General features: G+C 39.1%; 1 protein-coding gene across 1 annotated transcript in view; it reads right to left on the bottom strand.

Moving 5' to 3' along the window:
- LRP2 (LDL receptor related protein 2) overlaps window positions 1–20,315 on the bottom strand; it is a 194,855-nt gene that overhangs the window by 161,947 nt on the left and 12,593 nt on the right. The window contains exons 2-6 of the mRNA XM_007452631.1: window positions 19,204–19,311; window positions 16,756–16,878; window positions 12,774–12,890; window positions 967–1,077; window positions 548–661 (exon numbers count right to left, since the gene is read on the bottom strand). Of these exons, the coding sequence (XP_007452693.1) occupies window positions 548–661; window positions 967–1,077; window positions 12,774–12,890; window positions 16,756–16,878; window positions 19,204–19,311 (573 nt within the window). The remainder of the gene's footprint in view (window positions 1–547; window positions 662–966; window positions 1,078–12,773; window positions 12,891–16,755; window positions 16,879–19,203; window positions 19,312–20,315) is intronic.

Below are 20,315 nucleotides of genomic sequence, written 5' to 3' on the forward strand. Positions count from 1 at the left end.
AGTGAGCTGGCCCATCCCCTCCCATGGTTCTAAGTGCAGCCCGAGGCTGCAGACTTCCAAAAAAAAAAAAAAAAAAAAAAAAAAGCCACCTGCAACCATACTGAAACTTTCCCGACTCGTGATTTTAATGTGGTAAGAATTTCAAAGTAAAGAGGAGAGTTAGGGTCATTACTATTAGGGACCTTGTCTCCCTTTCCAAGCCCTTCTCTCACTCTGTGAAGGTTATTAGACCCATTCCTGAGTTATGAGTAATTTGAGAGTCCAGTGATACAATACACCCTGTATCTTTGTAGCCTAAGGAAAGAATGCAAACTGTCCATCAGCAACCCTTCAACTCTACACAGATCCTTGGAAATTAAAGAAGTCCAAGTTCAGCAATACTGCTGAGGCTCATGCCATGGGCCCTAAATGACAGTCTGGCTCCCTTTGCCATCAGACATAGTGACTCTGTGATTTGAAAAAAGTAGCACATTGGTAGGGAGGAAAAAAAAAACAAGACACAAAAACACTCCTAACAGCACGACCCAACGTAAGGAAATCACCGTACTGCAAGAACGTTCATCACTGCCATCTTCACAGTCAAGGTCATGGTCGCAGACGTAGGTTTTATAAATGCACTCCCCACTGTCACACTGAAACTCACTGCGCAAGCATCGGTGAGCTGGGACACAAGGTTAAGAAGGGAAAGAAAAGAGAATTTCAATTCCTGTAGCCACTTAATTTCATAGGAAGATTCTGTCTCAAGTTTAAAGAGAGATTCTTAGTATGCAGTAGTGTTCTGGTAAATGTTTAATAACCAGTTCTCCAGGAACATAAAAGTCCTCACCTGTAGTATCTGCCAATTTCCATGGTGTAAATACTCCACCGTGGCTGACTTCAAGCTACCAACATGAATTCGCTGAACACAAACTTGAGAAGAAATGTGCATAACTGGCCAGTGTAAACCAGCTTCACCATATTACTTACTGCAGTTGAGTTCATCAGAGGCGTCTCTGCAATCCGTTTCCCCATCACACTTCTGACTGGTGTTATAGCAGGCTCCATTGGCACAAGTTTTCTGCTCACATATTGGGTATCCTGAAAGAACGGAAAGAGCACACAAACCTTAAATGAAGACGTTGCTTTGGCAGTCACTTCTTGAGTGACTACTATATTCTAGACACTAACTGCTAAGCATATATTGGTAAACAAAAGATACATTCTCTGGATAACCTAAGAATGACACAAACAGCAAATTACAAACTGGATTACATGCTTAGTGTGGGAAGTACAGAGTGCCAAAAGAGTGCATAGTAGGAGGGAATGGGAGCCCAAGGAAGTCTCCTCTGAAGTGACTTGCGAGCTTCAAGCTGAAGAATGAGAAGAAATTCAACTTATTTCAAAATGGAGCCTTCGTTTACATAATACAAATGACATCCCAGGAAAGTAATGTACCACCACATATGCTTTGGGAAATGAAGGGCTAGTTCTCTGGCTGGAGGGTCATAGAAAGAAAACAGGCCTAGAAGCCAGGAAACCTGGGACCTGGGGAACCACTCACTATCTATTTCCTCTTACTCAACTTGTTCATCCTCTCTGTGTCACCACTTCCCCATCCACACATTTGGATAAGTTCCTTCACAGGGTACAGGGACCTCAAAAGACAATGTCTAGTAAAGCTTTTTGAAAAGCCTGAATAATTGCTACCACATTATGCACATATGGTCACTTCACTGCTATTAACCAGATGCTTAACTCTGGTTTTTGAGATCTCACTGGAAAAATCAGCACATCCCTTGAAGAAAAAAAGGTACTGTCAGTCTCTCCCCTGTGCTTCCCCAGACTTGGAACATGTATCTCTCATGATCCCGAAGTATAGGCTTCATCCTGTTGGTTGATTATCTGTTTCCCCCATGACATCATGAAACCCTCTGAGATCAAGGATCCTGTCTTACTCATTTTAAAATCCCCATCACTCAGTACAGGGACTGGGTCATTACTCACTGTGCTCAAGAACTGCTTGGTATTGCTAGAGTTATCACTTAAAAAAGCTTTTAAAAACAGTTTGAATGTCTGCCTTTTATGATCTTTCAATAGCCTCCCTCTCACAAGTATGATATCTTTCTTGGTCCATTCTTTGTTTCATTAAAGATTGTTTTCACAATGATTCTCAGATTCTCTTCTGATTTCTTTTTAAGTAAGAAAAGGGTATGTCTCCAACACCAGAGAGCACAGTCCCATTTTGTGAAGTCCCCCAATAAAGGAATAAGCACAAATATTCTCATCTCCAGAAGTTCAAAACTAGTCTGTTAAGTGTCTTTAAATACTTTAACTGCCAAAGTTACATGTAGTCAATCATATACTAAAATGGAAGGCATTTAATAACTGATTAAAATTTTTAATTTTTCTGAATTTTATTTTATTTATTTATTTTTTAAACCCCACATTTGTTTATGCATTTATTTTTGGCTGTGTTGGGTCTTCATTTCTGTGTGAGGGCTTTCTCTAGTTGTGGCAAGCAGGGGCCACTCTTCATCGCGGTGCGTGGGCCTCTCACTATCACAGCCTCTCTTGTTGCGGAGCACAGGCTCCAGATGCGCAGGCTCAGTAGTTGTGGTTCACGGGCTTTGTTGCTCCGCGGCATATGGGATCTTCCCAGACCAGGGCTCGAACCCGTGTCCCCTGCATTAGCAGGCAGATTCTCAACCACTGTGCCACCAGGGAAGCCCCTATTTTATTTTTTAATAGCCCAAGGACCAGCTAGTGTTTAGGGTTATTGATGTCTTTTCATCATTGAGATGGTGCACATTGCAAATGCACCTTCAAAGGGTCACACAGCTCAGTTAAGCAATTCTGCCTTCAAGAGATGCCTAGAGCCAGCTGAGTCCAGCAAGCGATTCCTTTCCCCCATGTGCTGGATAGCGTTTAGGGTCAGTATGCCATCTAGCCTTTTAAGAGAGCAGCAGGCAGGAAAGAAATCTTAGAAAACCCAACTCTTTGCAAAAGAGAAGTTATCTATCAGGAGGAAAATTTATCTGGGCTTGGACTGTGACTCTTTCATTTAAGGTGATTATTGTAGATATGAAGGATCTGAGACAAATGTGCTGGGCAGATCTCTTGTTCTCCCTGTCCTGCTTTTTGAGAACCAGTCCCATAAAACTGAAAACCAGTACCCACTAACAAGACTAAAAGTTTGCTGACATGGCTCATTCCCCCAACAAACAACAAGGCCAGCTTGATGTCATCAGAGAGGGTATTGGAATGGTTAGAGGTCAGCAGTTTGACACTTGGAATGAAGAATGAACAGCTTTCTTGTCTCCGTCCACGCTGATAATGAATCTCTGTCAATCAGCTAAGGACTTGCCTCAACCCCTGTACACCTTCTGGTCTCTTCTGTGTATGATTAAGTGGAGGGGTATGCCCATAGGAAAGACTGCACAAAGCCAGGACACAAAATACACAAAAGATTTGGAAAACTGTCTCCAAAAGTTTATCCCCCTTTGGATACCCACACAGAGGGAACAGGTCCAAGTTGTACACTAAGCAAAGTAAGAAATGAACAGATTCTACTTCCTTTAAAGATTTCTACTGCTAACAGTATTAATTAATGGGTTTCAACCTACCCCAGATAAGAGGAAGTCACAATACTTTGTGACAGGGGATCTCTAAAGTCTTACTTTTTGGTTTATTTGCCTGGAGAGTCTGAGTCTAACCTTGTAAACTTTTTCCCATGGAGCAAATCCATCATGTAGCTGAAATGTCCTACAGGACTTCAAGTAAAGGGGAAGTGTAATAAGAGAGGAGACACTGTACAAGAACACCAGAGAAACTCATCCAGCTAAGTTTTGTTTTAATGGAAAGATGGACAAACACCTATTAACTAAGGCCCAGACCTCTAAAGTTTGTCTGATATGAAATTGCAAGAACGTCCTCATTGAACATTGTGGTACATGACTCTTTTTGAATTATGGTTTTCTCAGGGTATATGCTCAGTAGTGAGATTGCTGGGTTGTACAGTAGTTCTATTTTTAGTTTTTTAAGGAAGCTCCATACTGTTTTGCATTTACAATAGCCAGGACATGGTAGCAACCTAAGTGTCCACTGACAGATGAATGGATAAGGAAGATGTGGCACATATATACAATGGAATATTACTCAGCCATAAAAAAGAAACAAAATTGAGTTATTTGTAGTGAGGTGGATGGACCTAGAGTCTGTCATACAGAGTGAAGTAAGTCAGAAAGAGAAAAACAAATACTGTATGCTAACACGTATACATGGAATCTAAGGAAAAAAAAGTTCATGAAGAACCTAGGGGCAAGATGGGAATAAAGACACAGACCTACTAGAGAATGGACTTGAGGACATGGGGAGGGGGAAGGGTAAGCTGGGATGAAGTAAGAGAGTGGCATGGACATATATACACTACCAAATGTAAAATAGATAGCTAGTGGGAAGCAGCCGCATAGCACAGGGAGATCAGCTCGGTGCTTTGTGACCACCTAGAGGGGTGGGATAGGGAGGGCAGGAGGGAGGGAGACACAAGAGGGAAGCGATATGGGAACATATGTATACATATAACTGATTCACTTTGCTGTACAGCAGAAACTAACACACCACTTTATTGGAGTATAAAGCAATTATACTCCAATAAAGATGTTTAAAAAAAATTAAAAAAAGAACGTCCTCATTCACACCACCTTTTCCCTCTCCCTTCCTTTCTCCAACTTCCAAACGATACATGTCCATGTTTGCTCCTCGAAATTGGGAGCTGTCTCCAAATATACGTGTCAGATTGGTGCTTGAAGACTTTTTTAATGTTTTCTCTGCTAATGATTTGGCTTGGAGCAAGAAATTTCCATGCTATAGTTCTGTTTACATAATCAAGGAGGAAGATGTGGTTTGAGAAACTCTAGGCCTCCCAGAATGGAAATCATTCACAGCAGGGTAAGGCACACATATTAGGCACTACTCTTTATTATCTTGACAGGAAGGCTATAAATACATTCTGTTCTCAGATTTTGACAAAATAGCCAAAAAGAAGACAAATTGATTCTAAAGAAAGAGAGGGCCTCTTAAAGGTATATTATGATACTTAAGCCAAGATTAAAAGGAAAACAAGAAGTTACTGATATAAGTCCTGCCCAGACACCTGGGACTTTTCAAGGTCTTGAAGTCATCCTTTATAAGTTACTTTATGTTAGTCTGGTTCCAAGGCAGGATAATCCAGTCGGAGTAATGATTTGCCAGAAAAAGTTTACTAGTTTGGCCACCAGCACTTAGCTGCAAGTACTGTCCACGAAGTTAAATAAGCAAAAATAATAATAATCATCAATAACATGTATTGAAAACTATGTGCCAGAAGCCTGTTCAAGTACTCAATGTGTATGAACTCATTATGTTCTTATAACAACCCAATGAGGTAGTTATGCTATTGTTCCCATTTTAGAGATCTTACATACATGCCTCTCTGAGGTACAGAGAGTTTAAACAATTTGAAAAAGGTCATACGACTGGTAAGCTGGAGAACCTGAACTCAAATTCAGGCAACCTGGCCCCACGACGCTTGTTCCTAACCACTATAATAGGTATTGCTACCACTTACAGGCTTCAGAGTAATAGGAAGAGAAAATTACAGGAGGAAGAATGAAATTGAATGAAAGGAAATAATCTTAAAAAGATAGCATGAAAAGGAAGAGAAGAAGCAACGCAAGGGAAAGTTTTTCTTTCTTCCATTCAGATTCTCATTCTACTTTGGGAAGTCTGGAGAAGTGGGGCCAAATCTAAATTTCATCAAATTATGGCATATTCTACTAAGGACTTCAATCTGGTATAATCTAAGAATTCCAGGAAACCCTCTGCTAGGAAACAGAGCTTTCCAAGAGTACCAGGACAAACGAGAGTCCATACCAAAAAAACAGACCACAAAGCAGCAGGAGACCAACCTATTCCTCTGTGACCCCCCCGCCCGCCTCCTGTGTCCGTCAAATTCAAGTCCCTGAAGTGACTGTCATCAGGGACTATTTGAGGAGCCTTTCAATGAAAAGCATATACATAATATTTATAAAATGTGAATAACAATTCAGTACCTTGGAAAGAGAAAGTAAATATGGTCTTCCCAAGGGCTACTAGAATTGGACTAACATCAACAAGTTTAGTCTGAGCAGCTTTCAGGAGCCTGAAGCCAAAAAAGGGAAAGACATTCACTTATACAGTTTCCCTTACCGCCCTCGCTTTGAACTACTGGGTCTGAAGTCCTAAATCCCTATCTGGTCTCTATCCACGGTGACCTGATCTCAGACCTAAGTGTAAAAAGCACCCAAAAGGCCTGCTCTGAAGAGTTTGGATCTGCAGTACCTCTTTCTTCACATACACAGAACTATCACCAAAATCTGCAAAGGAGGTAAAGACTGACATAGTTCTAATTTTTTGAAAAATAATAAAAATCTCACATGAGCCCTAGCATTGGAGTCACTGAGCCACAGGATGGAACACTGTGCCTCAAATGCTCCAGGGAATAACGCAACATATATTTATTGAAATCCATCTTCCTAGACACCGTGCTAAGAACTGGATAAAGGGATTATAAATGAAATTATAGGTGAAGTAACACAGCTTTTTAAAACTATTTCATTCAACAGATAGTAAAGGGACTGCTAAGTACTAGAGAAAGTGATGAACTTCATAAAATCCCTGCTCTCATGGAACTTACATTCTATTTAGGAGGCTGGAAGGACAGACGTTAAAATAAATGAGAAAGAGTAACAGTGAGGAGTAGCTCTCTGATAAGGTGATGTTTGAACAAGAACTATTAGGGTTATCAACATGGAGGTCACTGGTGACACTGACAAGAATGTTTTTGGGAGATCTGGAGATGGACTGTTTTCAATGAGTTCAAGAAAGAAAGAAGGAGCGGAAATGGAGATAGATAGCGGTTAAAGACAATTCTAGGTAACTTTGCTGTGAAAGGGAGCAGAGAAGTAGGGTAACAGCTGAGAGGGATCTTAGGGTCTTTTAAAAGATGGGAGATATTTATAATGTGCTTGTAAGATGATGACTAAATAAGAGATTTTTCTCTTTCCTCAAGGTTTCAGGGCTCTGAATCCTATCTCAAACTGCTAAAAAAAAAAAAAAAAGGTCCGTCATGTGATGTGATATGTAAGATGCGGTCAGTCTGCTTCTTCCTTCTCACCTCCGGTAGAGAGAATAGTAAGAGCAAGGCACAGTGGGGCTGAGTTTGATGAACATGCCTGTCACCAGGCATCACTGTCCAAAGAATGACTTATCCCTCCTCTTCACTCCCTCCCAGTTATGCCCCCAGTTGGAGTTTCAACAGTTAGAAATATAAAGTTAGATATACAAAATTCGAAAGAACAGAAAGTCAGTAGAAATAAAACTTCAGAGACGAAGCCGCCCCGGTGGCAGGCAGACCAAATACTGCTGATTACTAGCAAGAAAGCCTTCATTGTAACAAGGACTTGACCCTTTCTTTGGCATTCCTAAGTAACAAAAGAGAAGTGCTGCAAACCAATGATAATTAGCAATAGTTTTACTCACACCAAAAGCATGCTAATACAGTACTTGATAAAGATGAAATAATCTGTTTGGTTAACTAAGAAAAAATTATACTATTTTTGAGCAACCGAAAGTCAGTGCAACATTATTAATTGAATGACCCATAATTGCTTCATTGTTCTGATGTTTATCTTAGACTCTGAGTGAGTGGGTTTTCCTTGATGCTAATCCCATTAAAAGTAAAACGGATGGCAGTTTCAACTCTGTTCCTTAAAAAATAGTAATAATTGACAAGCTGTTTAATAGCAGGTGCCATTTTAGAGATGGCCAGCCTGAAGAGCAAAATAACTTAGGAAAAATGAACTTTTATCTGTTTCATAGCTGTACACACACACACACACACACACGCACGCACACACACACATACACATACACACACATACACACACACACATACACATACACACACACACACATACACACACACATATATATTTTTTCAGAAAGTTCTCAAACAGTAGAATAACCAAAAATATCTTATGCCTTATGCATATAGGAACACAGCAGACAAAAAGACCAAATATGATACGAAACTATTTATTTCAAGGATAATCTTTTTATTGGGACCCTTGCCTTTCTTGCCATCTCACCCATTCTTTTCCCTCCCTTCTCCCTGCTTCCCTGAGTGGACACTTACACACCATTCATTGTTATGTAAAAGGAGTGCTTGGAATGGACACAAGGTGCTCTGTCTTGGAGCTCAAGACCTTGATCTTAGAAGCTTGAAAGGGTAAGAACTATATCCTAGGGGTCTGATCTGACAGGCGGGACTATGAACTACAGAGTCAAGCTTCCTGATCCTTTCAAATATTTGGGAAAAAGAAATAAGTCCCTCTTGGCAGTTTTCCAACATCCACCACTATATTTAAGTGGTTTCTAGTGCCTAGAAGACCCATTCCTATAGACAATCTTATTTCTGAGAAATAGACAAATTAAAGCCATATTCATAAACTGATTCTAAGTTTGTCCAAAAGTAATTTTCCTATTCATCATGACTCCAAAAACAATAGAACAAAGTGTCATGTCTCACAAAAAGGTTTTCTGTCTAAGCCTCACTTAATCCTCCATTACGTGGGAACATTGTAATTTAAAACAACTAATTAAACAGTTGCTATATATCTGAAGTGACATTTAAAACAGCTAAGTACCTCTAGGACTAAATGGATCTTAGCATGATTATCAATGGCTGCTAATATCACAAAGGGGCAGTTAGACATTAGGTGCCTCCTGATGGAAATACATACTCTTATATACAAAATGTTGTTGCCCTTATACACACACACACACACACACACACACACACACACAACCTTGCATGTGTTCAAGCCTCTAGACTAGTGCTATTTTCAACTGGAGCAGGGGAGGGGAATTCTGCTCCCAGAGGACATTTGACACTGTCTAGAGACATTTTTGGCCATCACAATTGGGAGGTGCTGCTGGCTTCTAGTGGATAGAGGCCAAGGATACTGATAGCTATTCTACAATGCACAGGACAGCTCCCCACAATAAAGAATGATTTGTACCCAAATGTCATTATTTCTGAGATGGAAAAACCTTACTCTCGATGTCGCTACCAATTTCTAGGAAATACAGGGGACAGAAGAGCATGTTAAAGGACATCAGAGGGTGGGTGCAATGAGCAAAACCCAGACTATGGGAAACTCCAGAACAAGTCACTTGCTAACTCCAACATATAGATTTTCTTTGGATTTTTATTTAAATGACACTGTAAAAAAAATAATAAGCCAATTGGAGAATTTTTAAAACTGGATGGATATCTGATTACTTTAAAGAACAGTTATTAACTTTTAGGTGTGATCATGATACTGTAATGTTTCAGTCCTTATATTTTAGCAATATAGATACTGAATTATTTAAAGACAAACTTATATGGTCTCTGAGAACTGCTTCAAAATAATGGAAAGAAAAGATATAGGTAAGACAAAATTAGCTATGAGTTGATGCAATCACTCTGCTTTTGATTATGTTTAAAACCTTCCATAATAAAATCTTTAAACAATCATTTTAATAATAAAATAGCTAAGTAACCTATAGGCAAAAATGCTCTGTAACTTCTTATACAAAAGTAAAGTATTCCAAGAGCATGGGCATAGGGACCTAGGTTAATATCCTGGTTCGTCTACCCTTACCTCTTGATCTCTGTAAAGTGGAGATGGTCCTCACACCTACTTTGTAGTACTGATTAATGTGTATATGTGTAATGTGAATTGTGTAATGTGTATATGTGGAATCTAGAAAAATGGTACAGATGAAACGATTTGCAAAGCAGAAATAGAGACACAGATATAGAGAACAAACGTATGGACACCAAGCAGGGAGAGGGAAGGTGGGATGAATTGGGAGATTGCGATTGATATATATACACTACTATGTATAAAACAGATAACTAGTGAGAACCTACTGTATAGCACAAGGAATTCTACTCGGTGCTCTGTGGTGACCTAGGTGGGAAGGAAATCCAGGAGGGAGGGGATATACATATACGTATGGCTGATTCACTTTGCTGTACAGCAGAAACTAACACACCATTGTAAAGCAACTATACTCCAATAAAAAAAAAAAATTGAATACGATAGTGATTGATGCCCTGGGAGTGACACTCCCCTTTTCCATTTCCCACAAGAGCTCCAAACAAAGACGGAAAATAAAATGAGGCAAATCCTCCCCCCAGTACTGGCACTTTTTAAAGACTTTGATCCAGGTCATTCATTTCCTTCCTGTACAAATCTGGCTGTGGCCAGGAGATCAAAGCACTAACAAGGAAGTATGAGGATTCTTTTTTAATTTCCTCTGATTCGTTTTTTTTTTTTACACTCTTCCTTACAGAACACATAGCAATAAATAAATGAGGTAGAGAGAAATAGGAAAAAACACCTCATTGTAAAACCCCCTTACATGTGTGAGATTCACTTTAGGGCCATGAACCCTGAAGGATTCATGACTTGTATGATTCCAGAAACAATGAGGTTTAACTCTGGTTCAACAATTACTTGTATGTAGTTAAAAAAATGAACAAAATCTTGATTAAGGATTCCTGCCCAGATATTTTACAAAGCTCACTTCCTTTCCTTCATTCCTTTCTATAAGAGTTGCTTGAATGCTTGTACCCTGCCAGCTTTTTTCCAGAAGGTCCGTCGGCAAAGTCATGAGGCAGCTGTATTGGTGACTTGAGACTTGGCTGCAGGGTGTTCACATGGAATAAATCCAAACAGTCTGTTTTGGCTGCCTTTTATTTTCCCTAAAATAGCATTTCCTGCAGTACCATTGCATTTGCAATAAAGCACTCATTTTTATCCACTTGTAAATAAGGGATAAAGACAGAGACTGTTGGCTGGTGGCACACGCCTCTGGTTCTGTTCTTGCACAAGGTAGGACTTCCTCCTTCTGTAAATAAAGTCCTTCATGAAGAGCAATCACCAAACTTGGACCAGAGGATGAGCTGAGCTCTAGCTCTAGCCACACACCATTTAACCCTGAACAAGTCACTCCATCCTTTGCTGGTTCAGTTACCTTATTCGTAAGACAGTATTATAATACTGGCCCTAATGTCCTTAGTGAGGGGTCTAATAACAATAACCACTGGAATTTACATAACACTTTGAAGTTTACACAATACTGCAAAATATAATGTATGATTTGTCTCTATTATTAATCAAAAATATTTTCTTCACTTGCCACAATCAAGAATTTATTGTTTGCTTTACAAAGTACTCAGAGGGGAGTCCTTGACTCTGGACTTGCTATCTGTGACCTCCAGACACACACTACCATCTGTAAAACTGCCGGTACCAAGTCTAAATTCTCCATAACTTTTCCAAAGTTAAAGACCCAACCTAGAGGCAACACAATCTCTTTCAAAAGAAAACATGTAAGTTAGAAATTACAACAGAACTATACCAGAAATTCTGCTAGGAAATGGAGACATAAAGACAAATAGCACAGACTCCTCTCACAGGAAAATAACATACAAGGGAAGAAAGCATTGGAGAAGTTTTTTGTTTTGTTTCAATGTACTGTGTGATGACAGTGAGGCTGCAGCATGAATCTGGACACACATACGAGTATTTCTTCCATTAAGAGCACAATTTGAACACTACAGTAAATAGGAACAATTTGCTCATAACCAGTTTATGTTAGCTCCCACCCTCGGCATGGCGCCATATTGGGAAGTGTAGCAAGATGGCTCTTTCATTAAGCATACAATATACCAAAGGAAGGAATTTAGAAACAGTCCAGAGAACTAAAATCCTATCAAAATGATCAAACAATAAAAGAGTTGTCCCATGAGAAGAGACTAAAACCTAAATCTTTAGTTGGAAACATAATAACCAAGAAGTTTATGATCAAGGTTTCTAAGGTACACAAAATCTATCCACCGATTATTAGAATACTAGAATATTAAAATAACTCCTTGAAGTCTGAAATGCAGTATGCCAGAAAGAATGCCAGGGAAAGATATATAAAAACTCAAAGAAGCTCTGGGTAAATTCATAAATGATAGACCTCTAAGCGCTTTTGAGAGAAAATGGGTATGTCTGAGACTAAAGACAGAGATGGACCAGAGGACGGACACAGCAGAATAATTAGTATATTCTTGTATTCTAACAATTCTATATAAACCTCAAGAGAGGCAGATTACTCTTTACTCATTTGTAAGAAGTGATTGCACTTTCTTATTTTGCTTATGGTCATATTTAAACATTATACATAGAATACTGTGATTTGTATGCTTTATCTTGTGGTGATCAGTTACAAATTGATATGGTATTCTTCCATTACACAGATAGCCATTTTCAAAATGTAACACATTTCCAAAGGTAATCTGGAAAACACTGAGTCCATAAGAGCAGAAAAACTGAGACATTTGACCTAGAAGTTACCATGGTAACATACTAAAAGTTAAAATTGACCAAACTGGATTTTGTACTCATTGACTTTTTGTGATTCTGTGATAAAGTTAAAAGTTTCTTACTTCAAGACATACAGAAACTTGATGTGCTAAGGCAGGACAGACTCAGAATGTCTTGCTAAAAATAGACTCCTATCAGAACATCACCTCTAATCCACAAAAGAATCTGCCAAGAGATTTCAATAACAAGAGGCATATTGTAGGCATTTCTGTCCATCAACAAATTGATTAAAATGCCAAAGGGACAAAGGTGAAACCAAATACAGTGCAAAGACTGTAAGGGACTCACGGCAGTTTTTCTCATCAGTTCCATCCAAGCAGTCTGTGGAATGGTCACATCTGAATTCTGCTGGGATACATTCACCGTTGTCACACGTAAACTGATGGCTTGAGCATGTTCTCCCAGCTGTGATAGGAAAAAAATATTACTTTGTAATTACTGAAAAACACAGACCAACTAACAAATATGACAGTAACATTAACCCAGCTACTCTAAGGTAGACATCTTACAATGTGAAAGCAAAAGTGTTATTATCAGGATACTATCAAAATGCCCAGAATCATATCAACATTCAAGGTTGTGAGTGTAGACAATTATATTATCAACATGTGTTGAGAATACAATATAGCTTGAAAACCTATACAGTAAAAAGGATGAATGAAAGAAGAATTTTGCAGGTATAGGTATTAATCAAGGATCAGTAAGGTCCCCCTCATTGAAATCCTTGTTTAAACAAGAAGGAAATATGCCAAAGAATAAACAGTGGTTATTTCTGAGTATTAGGAATGTGGGTGATTTTCTTTTCTTTAGAGTTTTCTCTACTATATAAGCTTTCTACATTGAATACCTGTCAATTTTATAAACATAAATTTAAGCTAGCTTGATTTTATCCTAAGTTGATTAGGGTAGGTGAGAGCAGAGCACCAGTAGCTTATCAAATTTGCCTCTGGATAAAACAGACAAAATCAAATGAATCAATATTCCAAGCATCATGTGAATTCTATTCTGTGAGTCTGAGGCAGGAATTTTTTTAAAATTAATTTATTTTTATTTATTTATTTTTGGCTGCGTTGGGTCTTCGTTGCTGCACGTGGGCTTTCTCTAGTGGCAGTGAGGGGGGCCACTCTTTGTTGTGGTGCGTGGGTTTCTCATTGCGGTGGCTTCGGAGCATGGGCTCTACACACACGGGCTTCAGTAGTTGTTGCGCAAGGGCTTCAGTGTTTGTGGTTCGTGGGCTCTAGAGCGCAGGCTCACGAGTTGTGGCGCACGGGCTTAGTTGCCCTGCGGCATGTGGGATCTTCCCGGACCAGGGCTCAAACCCGTGTCCCCTGCATCGGCAGGCAGATTCTTAACCATTGTGCCACCAGGGAAGCCCTGAGGCAGGAATTATGATGGGACTTTTTAATTGTCCACATAAAAGAGAAGCATTTGGGGAAAAGATGATCCAATAAAAAAATAATGTAAAATTTAAAATGCAAGAGTTACCTTATAAAATCCATATTCATTTAAAATAGTATGGAACATTGCTCATAAATTATTGCTGTAAAGTTATCTCCAGTCTCCCCAAGCAGTTGCCCTTGGTAGTTCCCATCCCCTCCATGTAGTATTATTATCAAGGGGTCATCCACCACACACTGCATCACAATCTACAGCTCAGCTCCTGCATCGGAGATTCTTAACCATTGTGCCACCAGGGAAGCCCTGAGGCAGGAATTATGATGGGACTTTTTAATTGTCCACATAAAAGAGAAGCATTTGGGGAAAAGATGATCCAATAAAAAAATAATGTAAAATTTAAAATGCAAGAGTTACCTTATAAAATCCATATTCATTTAAAATAGTATGGAACATTGCTCATAAATTATTGCTGTAAAGTTATCTCCAGTCTCCCCAAGCAGTTGCCCTTGGTAGTTCCCATCCCCTCCATGTAGTATTATTATCAAGGGGTCATCCACCACACACTGCATCACAATCTACAGCTCAGCTTTCTTCCTACTCCGTGTGGGGAGCAAGGGAAAATGGAACCAAATGGCATACCTAGCCAAAAGATAAATAACCCATCATTCATTCATTCAGTGTCCACTTATCAAGAACCTACTATCTGCTAGACAGAATACCAAGCCTTAGGGATACAAGCTGAATAAAGCATAGTCACTGCTCTCCAGAACTTCACAATCTAGCACTGAGTACCTCTAGGACCTTTGAGGGGCCAGCCAGAAATATCAGAGCCCTGAACAGATTTCCAAGAAACAAGGATTTCTCCCTGCTCCCTACTATGCCTGGTACTTTTCCTTCCTCCTTTCAGTCCTTCTGAACTACTGTCCCCCACCTCCCTCCCTTTTTGCCACTCCACCTCAGATCCGGATGCGCGTAACTGGACCTGACGTAGATATGCCATGCTCCTATCTGGCCTTGACTAGCTCCTGTCTGTGCCCACCTCAAGACTGCCATTTGTCACCACCACCACCCTCCACAGCCCTACATAGTTTGCTGGTTTCCCCTGAACCACTCTGTCCCAAGGATCACCATCTCTTTGTTGCTGGCAGACCTCATGACCAGCACTGACAAGCCCTAACAGATTGTTTAATTATACAGTCTACATTTTGCCTTTACACCAAAGTCAAACTCATAAGTACTGAGAATTTCCATTATCTTCCTCAAAAGAAGGCTTCTAGTGGCTCAACTGAAAAGAGTTCATACTCCCATTGCTGGACTCAAAATTCCTGGACTTAATTCTAATTTTTTATAAATACATCCAGAACCTACTGAAGCCCACAGCATCTCCACTGCTAGTCACCTAACAAACAAGTTCCCACATAACGTAGCCATCAAAAATCTCTGTTTCTTCTTTGATCTTTGCAGACAATGTCCATGTGAAAATGCCAACAGGATCTTGGCTATCTCAAAACCAACACACAGTGATGATAGATGTCCATGATTTGTGGGATGTGCATTTAATGAAACAGAATGTGGGGAAGTTTAAAGGTGAATGCTACACAGTGATCAGAGCTGGACTTTTCCAGAGGACAACTGAGGTCAAGAGCCTGAGGTGTTTCATTACAGCCTTGTATCTTCTCTCCAATTTCCATCTCAGTCCAACTTAGACTCGCTAAAAGGTTTTAGTTTGGGGTGTGTTTTTTTTTTGTTTGTTTGTTTTTTAGTTTGGGGTTTTTTTGTTATTGTTTTTTCTTTTGTCTTATAAAAACACAGGGAAAAGATGTTGATGTTTTCTCTTCTAGATATTGAAATTTGAATTATGGGAATGTAAAATTCAGGACTTCTGCAGCTTTCATGCAATCATGAAAAGCCAATAGGCTAAAAAGATGGCAGGGCAGGGCAGAATAGTGGAAGAAAACTCGATGATGTCACTGATCCAAGGAATTGAGACTTTCCATTATCTTCCAATCAATTCCAGAACAATGCTACATTTAGGCTTCTTGGGTGAGATAATAAATTCCCTTTTTGCTTAACTTTTTTGAGTTGTGTTTTTCACTCTTTGCAGCCAAAAACATCCCCAGTGATACAAGAATAATTTTAAATTATACAAATATCCTTAAGAGAAAGGAATGCTACAGATGACAGACATCTTTCTCACATGTTGTCATCTTACATTCACCCAAGATTATGCTCTTGTCCAAAATTGTTTAAGCCCAATAAAACATTCTTTTCCAGTTCCATCCCAAAGAAATCAGAATGGAAGTGTTTCTTCCAGGTTACTGCCCTGAACCTCCTCAGTGTCCAGGAATCAGCAGTCGCCAACGTCCTCTTCCTTGCTACTATTTGCTTTCTGGTTCCAGCTCATCCTACGATGGCTCTAGCAGTCGTCACTGAAGTGCCTCCAACAGACCTCCACTTCCGCTCAGTCAGAAAGAAGACAGTTTAATAGTGGGGCAGAAGGGGTAGAAGGTTTTGCCTGCACAGTGTGCTCCAGGAGCACGTGGACCATTCCAACTGCCAACCAGACAAATGAAGACCTCCACATACAGATACCAATAAGTGTTTTGTTTCTTTCTTAAGCATAACATAACCTGAGTTAAATACTGGGAATCTATCCCATGTCCAAATCACTGGCTATATTGATAATCCTTCAGCACGTTCACACTTTCAGTATCATCCGACCCCTGAGTGAGATGGCTGGCACAGGTTCCCTTGTCCTTCAAGGCCCAACTCTGCATTTATAAAGATTCATTCCACTGTGTTTTGTATTTGTAACAGGTTGGAGTTTAAGGTGTCCAAAGGGCCAAAACAAGATTCCTCGACTAGCACTTACGGCAATGCCGCCGTTCATCTGAGCCATCGATACAATCTTCTTCCTCGTCACACACCCAGTGGACAGGGATGCATAGCTCCTCACTCTGACACAGGAACTGGTTGGAACGGCAAGTAGGGTGAGCTAAAATAAACCGGAAAAAAACTCATTATGTCTAACATCCACCCTATTATACCAACAAACGACGCTCGTTTCAAAAGAAGTATGTCAACTCCTGCTCAATACATTTGATAGCAAATATAAAAAACCTTAGAGCCTATGGACTTTAACCAGTGTTCACTGTCAAGTAATCTCAGCAATGTCATCACAACAAAATGATGATCCAAAGGAATACAAAATACAGAGAATAAAACAGCCCAAACACACATTCATACGAAGTTATGACCAAAAAAATATTAAATTTTTAATTTCAATAAAATCAACCATGAGTTTATAATTATTAAGTTATTTGAAGTGATGTGTAATAACTAATAGTAAAACACCATGATAAATTGTAAAATCCATGAGATTTGGAAAATAAGACCCAAAATCAAATAATTTATTATTTCCACAATTTACTTGCTTTACAATCTTCAGCAGGCTCTCTGAATCTCAATGTATGCATCATAAAACGGGGACTATATTTTTCTCACGGTGTGCTATAAAAAATAAGTAGAATGGAATATTACTCAGCCATAAAATGAAACGAAATTGAGTTATTTGTAGTGAGGTGGATGGACCTAGAATCTGTCATACAGAGTGAAGTAAGTCAGAAAGAGAAAATCAAATACTGTATGCTAACACATATACATGGAATCTAAAAAAAAAAAAATGGTTCTGATGAATCTAGGGGCAGGACAGGAATAAAGATGCAGACGTAGAGAATGGACTTGAGGACATGGGAAGGGGGAAGGGTAAGCTGGGACAAAGTTAGAGAGTGGCATGGACATATATACACTACCAAATGTAAAACAGATAGCTAGTGGGAAGCAGCCGCATAGCACAGGGAGATCAGCTCAGTGCTTTGTGACCACCTAGAGGGGTGGGATAGGGAGGGTGGGAGGGAGATGCAAGAGGGAGGGGATATGGGGATATATGTATATGCATAGCTGATTCACTTTGTTGTACAGCAGAAACTAACACACCATTGTAAAGCAATTATACTCCAATAAAAATGTTAAAAAAAATAATAAGTAGAGTAACATATGTGAAAGTACCACGTAAATAAGTTGTGAGTGATTGTCATTGGTATGTTTTTATCATCATCATTATGGGACATTGATAAATTGTTAGTATGACTGCTCAATTATTCCTTTATCTCAGAACACACTGTTCCTGACTTTCTACTCCTAGTGTTTAACCTAAAATGAACTCAGTGAGCCCAGAGGAGGCAAATAGATAGCACTTGATCATATCTCTACAAATAGAACTACTCCCTTACCCAAAGTGTGGCTTCCAGACTAGCAGCATCAGCATTACCTGGGAGCTTGCAGAAATGCAGAATCTCAGGTCCCACCTCAAACATGTGGAATTAAGACCTACACTTTAACAAGCTCCCCAGGTGATCCATTTCTGCATGAAAGTTTGAGAAGCACCTTATAGGACCTAATCCCCACACTTCTCCCATTTTCAAATGCGTCGTCATCCAAACAATACACCAAAGTTTGTCCTGTTGTGCCACAGGTTGGCCAACGATTCAAAACAAATTTTCACCTGCTTTCTTGGTTTTTGTATGATAACCCTTGCCTGTTCTCCTGTCAGAATGAATGAAATTGCAGTAGGGTGATGGATCACCTATGGCAAGGTGGGAGAGCAATGGACATAAGGGTTGGGATTAGTGCACCAACTGGGAAGCCTTTACTAAATAATTTAGCTTCTCTATGCCTCATTCTCCTCATCTGAAACCTACCTCAGAGTATTGTTGAGAGAACTAAATGAAGAAATATACGAAAGTGATTTTATAATTCTTCTAAATTAAAGAGTTAAATTGGGGGTTTATAATATTATCATGTTTTTAACTATTATTTTTAAAACATAAACCACACTAGCCCCTCTGTGACCTCTTGATAGTAATGCACACAAGTTCTACTATATCCGTTTTATAAAAACAGACTCTTCCTTGAATTACAAATCACAGCAGTACAGACATTATTTTTTTGTTCTTGTTAGTGCACAAAATTTGCAGACTGAATAATCTGAAATAATCGTTTATAGGCTTCAGAAAACAGCTCAGAAAGTTGGTTCCATACCAAGGTCATGGGATAAGAGTAAGATAGAAACTGATGTGAATTGAACCTCGTGATCAAAAGGGACTGAATTCTTAATGCCACCAGTTCTCTATCTCAAAAGATTGGAGCTCAGTCCAATCTACTACTAAAGGCACAACTCTTTCTCTTTGTTACAGCTGAAATGACCATGAAGCACTTCTGCTACTCAGAACAGAGCTTAGCCCCCCCGCTCTTCACTTACGGCAGCCAATTTCATCCGAGCCATTCGCGCAGTCTCTGGTCCCGTCACACCGCCAGGATGCAATGATACAAAGCCCAGGTTGGCACTGAAACTCATCACTGTGACATTCTGTAATCCCACAAGCAAGAGAAAGCCAGTTTAAAAAGTTACGCACACAGATATTTCAAAAAAATACAAATTTTTGATGAAAACAAAAAATTATTCAACTAATTAGTAATCAAAGAATGTAAATTATTTATACAATTAGGAAAACATTTTTATGATTATATTCTGTTTCAGGGTCTGCAGGAAAGTCATTTTCACACACAGCTGACTAGAGTGCACCTTGAGGTAACCAATCTGGAAAGCAATTTGACAACAGGTATCCTGCTTTTTAAAAGTGCTTATTCTTTAACTTAATACTTTTACTTCTAGGTAATTTTTTTTCCCATTAAGGAACTAAGCAGAGAATTAAAGATTTATGTGTAGAGGTTTTCATCATAGCATAATTTATAATAAAGGAAATTGCAAACCTCGTAAATGTCCAATAATAGGAAAATGAATAAATTTTCTTATATCTATATATATCATATTAGGGACTCATTAAAATAGTTATGAAGAACTTCTAAATGATTTGGAGAAATATTTGTAATATTTCATTACACATTATAACAAAGACAAGGATGCAAAATTTTACCTGTAACAGAATCATACACAACAGAAAAAAAGCACAGAAAAGGCCAGAAAGTTAAGGGTGGTTATCTCTGATACCATCATGAGTAACTTTTCATTTGTGGGACTGTGCTTTTTTCAGTTTCCCACCCTACAGTCTTTTTAAGTGCCTTTTTATTACTAAATCATATACAGCAATTTATGGTTCTTCATTCTTAGATACAAGACCAATATTATGGCTTTTTGCTTGTAACTTATTTGTAAGATGCCAGGTACGGCTCTTCTCTGCCAACAAACAAAGGCCAAAAAACAAACAAACAAAAATCTCGGCAGCCAATCAGAGTGCACAAACTTGGCATCAAACTAGCCACACTTCCAAGTGGCAGTGATACCCCCAGTGATACCAGAAAGTGAATATAACTTAAACAAGTACATTTAATTCAACGAGTATATCCTGCAGT

Source organism: Lipotes vexillifer, unplaced genomic scaffold, assembly GCF_000442215.2.
Source record: "Lipotes vexillifer unplaced genomic scaffold, Lipotes_vexillifer_v1.1 scaffold454, whole genome shotgun sequence".
Taxonomy (NCBI): domain Eukaryota; kingdom Metazoa; phylum Chordata; class Mammalia; order Artiodactyla; family Lipotidae; genus Lipotes; species Lipotes vexillifer.